The following is a 7,409-nucleotide window of genomic DNA, read 5'->3' as shown; positions in this document are numbered from 1 at the left end:
ATAGAAAGTCAGAATTGTATTAACATATTGTTTATGATGTGTCCAGGAGTGTTGATTGACATCATAAATTATTATAAATAATTCAGATTGAAAGTAATGTCCAGCATCGTTCAATCACTGTCAACCATGTTCAAATAAAATGATCCATTATAAATGTTGAATGTATGAACTGATGATCATCGTCCCATGTGTGTCAAACATTGAGTGATCCAAACATCATCTGCAGCCTGAAACTGAACCTTTGATCCGATTTTAGGAGTGAACGCACTTAACTGCATAGAGAGCTATAGGATGCTCCCTTGCTCCCTATTTAGTGAATGACTTGACCTCTAGTGTGCTGTCTGTCTGCACTGGTCTCAGAACAGTTATAGGAGAGCTATAGGATGCTCCCTTGCTCCCTATTTAGTGCATGACTTGACCTCCAGTGTGCTGTCTGTCTGCACTGGTCTCAGAACAGTTATAGAGAGCTATAGGATGCTCCCTTGCTCCCTATTTAGTGAATGACTTGACCTCTAGTGTGCTGTCTGTCTGCACTGGTCTCAGAACATTTATAGAGAGCTATAGGATGCTCCCTATTTAGTGCATGACTTAACCTCCAGTGTGCTGTCTGTCTGCACGGGTCTCAGAACAGTTATAGAGAGCTATAGGATGCTCCCTTGCTCCCTATTTAGTGAATGACTTGACCTCTAGTGTGGTGTCTGTCTGCACTGGTCTCAGAACAGTTATAGAGAGCTATAGGATGCTCCCTTGCTCCCTATTTAGTGAATGACTTGACCTCTAGTGTGCTGTCTGTCTGCACTGGTCTCAGAACAGTTATAGGAGAGCTATAGGATACTCCCTTGCTCCCTATTTAGTGCACGACTTAACCTCCAGTGTGCTGTCTGTCTGCACTGGTCTCAGAACAGTTATAGGAGAGCTATAGGATGCTCACTTGCTCCCTATTTAGTGAATGACTTGCCCTCTAATGTGCTGTCTGTCTGCACTGGTCTCAGAACAGTTATAGAGAGCTATAGGATGCTCCCTTGCTCCCTATTTAGTGAATGACTTAACCTCCAGTGTGCTGTCTGTCTGCACGGGTCTCAGAACAGTTATAGAGAGCTATAGGATGCTCCCTTGCTCCCTATTTAGTGAATGACTTGACCTCTAGTGTGCTGTCTGTAAGCACCGGTCTCAGAACAGTTATAGAGAGCTATAGGATGCTCCCTTGCTCCCTATTTAGTGAATGACTTAACCTCCAGTGTGCTGTCTGTCTGCACTGGTCTCAGAACAGTTATAGAGAGCTATAGGATGCTCCCTTGCTCACTATTTAGCGAATGACTTAACCTCTAGTGTGCTGTCTGTCTGCACTGGTCTCAGAACAGTTATAGAGAGCTATAGGATGCTCCCTTGCTCCCTATTTAGTGCATGACTTAACCTCCAGTGTGCTGTCTGTCTGCACTGGTCTCAGAACAGTTATAGAGAGCTATAGGATGCTCCCTTGCTCCCTATTTAGTGCATGACTTAACCTCCAGTGTGCTATCTGTCTGCACAGGTCTCAGAACAGTTTGAAATGCAGCTTATTTTCATCATAACTCCATATAAAGCCTCTGAAAGACACATTTATCAGCTTTTGGATGAACTCATTTATTCTCAATGTGATAATGACAGTAAATATAGAAATGCATTTACTAATGATAATGAAGAGAACTGTATTGTACAGTGATAATTAAATAAAATATAACAAAATGTATATTAAAATCAAGTGAAATGTCCTACAGTTGTATTGAATAATACAAAATTATTCAAAATAACTAACATGTTTTTCTGATCTTATGTTATGAGGTAATAAGGTCCCATCGTACACATATGTGGACATCATGTTTGTCAGCACGCTGATGCATGAAACATTTGTGTGTTTTTTAAAGCGTCATTTCAAACTAAACTAGAGACGTTAATCTTTACAACCAAACAGATTTCAATGCAAAAACTTAGAGGTTTCTTTCCAGGCGCACTTTAGTTGGCACTGCGCCCATAGAAGCGCTTCACAGAAATCGACATCACGCTGTTGTGTCACGTCACGTGGGAGGATTGTCCCTGGATTTTACATGGCAACCGGCACAAAAGTTGTTACAAGTTTAACCCTTAAATGACAGTGTAGATTCTTGTGAACATTCAGCCTGTTTTATTTCATTTAAATAATGCATTGCGTATAGCGAAGCCAAAATACAACGTCCACGCATGTGGATGCTCATTCGCACGAGGTTAATAATTTTATGTTTACTTTAAAAATTCAACACCAATAAAAATTCTGAAAATGCATGTAAAAAAAAAAGGACAATTTAAATGCTTGAAATAAATATACATTTTTATTAAAAACACCCACATTTCAGCAATATCAGGAATGATATAACAAACAGCTTTCCAATAAACTGCATTCAGTTCTTCAGCACATTGCAATATTTACAGTATCCAAAGACATTCTTAATTCAACATTTTAAGCATTACAAACTTTAAGGGAACAAGGTAAGCAATACGAAAAGGCAGAAAAAAAGAACACGTAAGCCTTTTAGTGTCTAATGGCTGCTTGCTTAATGCATGTTGTGCACCCCAGTACATTAGTTGAAGTCAGAAAGTCATTCAAGTAAAATCGACTTCACTCAGAAACACTCAAGCGTCTTCAAGTATGGCTATTCTTGTCACCCGCTATATCCTAATCACTCCTTTCTCTTGCTTCATGCACAACGTGCTACTCAGGCTGGGTCCTGTACGCTCAAACCTAACATCTAAACCTACAAAACTGGGAACTTCTTCCAGAACTAGTCAACACATCAAAACAGGAAACCTGCTTTAGTAAACTTTTATGTTTGTTGGAAGAAGGAAAAAAGTCTCTGGTAAACTGAATAGCGACAAGAGAAAGCTTTTAGGGCTATCTTTGATTACTAATAGACACATTTAACCAACAAAGGAAATTCATACATAACAAAAGCTGGACTTAGAATGAAGAAGAAAAGATTTCTGCAATGCATGAGGTATATACAACATGGCATAATCTATTGAATACATTTACAACAATCGACCTATAATTGAATTTACATATTTCTTTCTTTCTGAAAAACAAATTGAAGTGCTTTCATTTTGTGAAATGTCAGAGTGGAATGAGTTGTTTTTAATTCATTAGCATTACATCTAATTTCATTGAATGGACAAAGGGACACGTGTTTAGTGGTTGTAAATTCATTTAGCCTCTAATTATACAGAAGCACATAAATGCTCATTTAATATTTTAACTGACTTGGTCTAACCTTTCAGTAAAGAGCAAAAGCATTGCTTAATGTCAATGCAACTTTCCCTTTCATTAACTCAGTGCATGTTAGCATGTTTGTTAGCATTCCACTTCAACACAGTACAAAAATCAGGGTCGTTTTATTTTTCTGACAAAGTTAGTTTTGTGTGTGGTATTTACAATTCATAGTTCATGAGGATTTATGATGCAAAGGCTGATACCTGAATTAGAGAAGACAACATAAATACAAGTGATAGAAACTAGCTAACATATCCCTGATTTTGCAATCTCACTGAAGCTTGAAGTTCAAGTCATACTTTCTAGAAGTGTTGAGAAAGTAAGAATTGAACTAAGCATCAATGACGGCCTGATGGTCTGTGTCATATTTGCTACAACGTGTTTGGAAATCAAAGGAAAGAAACACCTTGGTATTATAATTCTATTGCCAAACTAGTTTTGAGGTATATGAGAAGTAGATTCTCTACATCATTCATAAGCCTTTTCACCACCCATAGAGCTTCTCACATTATATTGTATTTATAGCAGGTCAAGTAGCACCGTTTGAAATAACATCAATTCAAACCCAAAGAAAGAATACTATTCTTAATTCAACTAAAATACAAGTGTACATTCCAGAAAGAAAATCATTAATTTACTGTACAAATCTCAACTTTATTCATACAGCTAAAGTTATCGAACAACCTCCACAGCAAGTTGAGCCAGCTGCCTTAGAAACAGAGATCATATTGACCATCCTTTCCCTACACTCTTAAAGGAATAGTTCACCCAAAAATGAAATTTATGTTATAATTTTTTCACCCTCACGTCCAGGGCTGGACTGGGAAGAGAAATCGGCCCAAAAGTTGTTGAGTTGGGGTGGGGGGGGAGGGTGATTGGCCCGGAAGTTTACATAGCAACCGGCCCAAAAGTTGTTGAGCGTGGGTGGTGGGGGGATAATTGGCCCGGAAGTTGTTGAGTGAGGGTGGGGGGTTTTCATTGTCCTGGAAGTTTACATAGCAACCGGCCCAAAAGTTGTTGAGCGGGGGTGATTGGCCTGGGATTTTACATAGCAACCAGCCCAAAAGTTGTTGAGCGTGGGTGGGGGGGGGGGGGCTGATTGGCCCGGAAGTTTACATAGCAACCGGCCCAAAAGTTGTTGAGCAGGGGTGTTCACTGGCCATTTCTGCATAACGCATCGGCTCAATTTAGCTTATTGCAACCCATTAGGCCCGCTTGTTTCCCCCGGATGGCCAGTCCATCGACCCCAAAGTGCTTCGGCCCACCAGGAAAATGCCCGGCATGCCAGATTACCAGTCCAGCCCTGCTCACGTCGTTCCAAACCCATACGACTTATTTTACTTGTGGAACACTAAAGAAGATAACTTAATGACGATTCAATCCAGTGCTGTGAGCTGAATTCAGTCCAATGGCAGTAGACGGTGACTCATTTTAACACTTTATAAAGCAACCAAAAGTGTCTAAAGTCAAATAGGTAATATTTCAAGTCTTCTGAAGGCATGCGATCACATTGTATGTTGAAGAGTTTCACTGTCAAAACAAATAAAATCATTGCATAAACTCCGTATTCATCACTGAATCCAGATGACAACATCGATAACCTTATTGGTTCCCTGCCATTGAATTGAATTCAGCCAATGTGACTGTTTTAAAAATCATTAAATTGTCATTTTGTGTTATGAAGAAGAAAGTAAGTCACACTGTTATACACCTGCGGTCCAGCATTCAAAATATCACCATTCTTGTGATTTCTCTAAGGACATTATGATTACAAAATGTACGGCTCAATATACAGTATATAAATGTAAGAATAAAGGATTCGTGAAATTGTAAGAGCACCAGAGAAATTTAGTAAAAAATGCCGTTCAACTGTAAAACAATGGATTCATTGCGAGTTGTCCACGTTTCCCACATTTAATGAGACGTCAGTGTAGATGATTAAAGGAATATTCCGGGTTCAAGTTAAGCTCAATTGGGCTTTTTTTAAAGAAAACGAGGTACGAGTCAAAAATAGTTTCTGTGGTAATCAATAATATGCCACAAACGCCGTCGATTGAGCCGAACTTGTATTGATCCCGTAATATTCCTTTAAGCCTCACTCAATGATCGAGTAACATCCAATCATTAATTTATTTTCAGATAGCCGCAACATTATAAAATACTATTATAAAAAGTGCTTCTAAGAACACTCATTAAGCTAGCTTATTAGGCTAACATTTTGCTTCATTGCTCATCAAAATAATGAAATAACTGTGTATTACTCACAAAACATCAGGCTAACAATGTGTTTAGTTGTGTACTTTTAAAGAAAGGCATTTGAAAAGATTCTAGCACCATGATAAAAGCCCTAAAAATCACCAAAAAAACGAATCTGTGTGTCCAGTAATTATCCAGATTTGTTGGACTTTCAGCACCATGTAAGAGCAACAGTGTGTTATCATAAGAGAGTAATAAAATAATAAATAAATACTTCCAATTGGTCAAACAGTAACGCTTGACCTCTTAAAAGCTGACACGCCTGATTTATATCTGCTATGCCTTTCTACAAAGTGTAAAACTTAATCTTACTGGTCTATTGTCAGTAGCCTCACACAAACCAGTTATGTGGCCAGTGGCACTAAAGGTCAGCAACCCTATTCTGTAGCACCATTTCATTCTTCTGATGCCACTCTTGTGTGTGTGAGCCTGTAAATGCTCTTAACCAATGGAGGTCTTCATGAGAAATGATTGTAAGGCCCAGTCACCTTGGTAAAGGCATACGGAGATGTGCTTACGTATGTATTTGTAGTGCATGACATTGACTGTCCAGTAAGCATGAGGAGGAATCGCTTCGACGGCGCCTCTGAGGCTTCCGAAAGTTCTCGTTTCACCTTCTTTCCGCCGCTCTTGCTGGATGTGTTTTCAGCACCATGTTTCTCAGCGTCATCCTCTTTCTCCCGGGCTTTCTCCGCCATTTTGGCCTCCCACAGAGCCAGTCCATGTTTCGCCTCGTTGATGTTCTTGTGCTGGTAGAAAACCAGAGATATACGGGTGGGATGGTTGCGGTCGGGCTTCTTGAGCGGCGTGGTGGCATGGAGCTCACGTTTAGCGCACTCAATAATGATCGATCCATGACTAGGTGCCACTGCCACCCCTCCGATTTCAGGGTCAAGGAAGTTGTGTTCACTGTCAGACCACACGTCTTCCTTTTCTTTTTTCTCTAAAGTCTGAGAACATGGTTCCTGTTTGACGAGGGGATTAAAGGCATTTTCATTAAATTGCATCAACCCTGGGGGTTGGTTCGGGTTGAAGCACTCATTGCCCAAAGGAGGAAACACCTGAGAGATACCATTCGTTCCATGCAAGTTTATCTCTAAATCTTTATTACTTTGCATACTCAAGGTATTTAGATTGGGAGGAAACATCTGAGGATTCTGGGACATATGAGGCTTGGGGTAAGCTTCAAATTGGCTGCTTTTACCAACAGCTGCATAGTCCAAATGTGAATGGGCTGAGGGAGGCCTAGAGAAGGCATCAGGTGGCATATTAGGGCTGTAACCTGGGAAATGCCCCATAGAGTGCATGCCAGGTCTCATGTTACAAGTGCTATAGCCATTGACTGCCAAGCTAGGCTCTCCATAGTGTGGTGGATAGTTAACCCCATAATGTTGAGGTGCGTTGTACTGCTGCTCAGAGTACAGTGAATTTCTTTGGGGATGATACATATCTAAATGCTTTAGATTGGAAAAGTAGTAAGGGTGGTAGTTGTCCATGGGCCCTCCTCCATTACATTGGTTACCAGGGTAAAGGGTGTTGGGTGTAAGAGACCCTGAATGTGGGATGGATGAATTAGCCACATTAATGTAAGGGTTGGCAACATTTAAAGAAGAGGGATAAGGACTGGCAGAGGACGGTGTTTGAGGATGCGCAGGTGCTGGTTTAAAAGTGTTAGGTAAGGATCCTGGTGGATTTAAGTATCTAGAGAAGGGTGGGCCGGGGTAAGGGGGAGCAGGATTGGGGCGTGTTGGCTGCTGGTGCTGCTGCAAATGGGCAGCGTGAGCATTTAAGGGCTGCCCAGAATCCGGAGTAGCTTTCATGTTACTTGGGCCTGGATGAAATATGTAAAGAATAGGATAATTGTAGACAAATG

General features: G+C 40.5%; 1 protein-coding gene across 1 annotated transcript in view; it reads right to left on the bottom strand.

Moving 5' to 3' along the window:
- Positions 1–1,753: 1,753 nt before the first annotated feature.
- Positions 1,754–7,409, bottom strand: part of tet2 (tet methylcytosine dioxygenase 2) — a 39,616-nt gene continuing 33,960 nt past the window's right edge. Inside the window, exon 10 of the mRNA XM_052137271.1 lies at positions 1,754–7,367. Within this exon, the coding sequence (XP_051993231.1) occupies positions 5,995–7,367 (1,373 nt within the window). The 3' untranslated portion in view covers positions 1,754–5,994. The remainder of the gene's footprint in view (positions 7,368–7,409) is intronic.

This window comes from Xyrauchen texanus, chromosome 11, assembly GCF_025860055.1.
Source record: "Xyrauchen texanus isolate HMW12.3.18 chromosome 11, RBS_HiC_50CHRs, whole genome shotgun sequence".
NCBI classification, from domain to species: Eukaryota; Metazoa; Chordata; class Actinopteri; order Cypriniformes; family Catostomidae; genus Xyrauchen; species Xyrauchen texanus.
The sequence above is the reverse complement of the archived record's forward strand: the minus strand, read 5'-3'. Positions and strand labels throughout refer to the sequence as shown.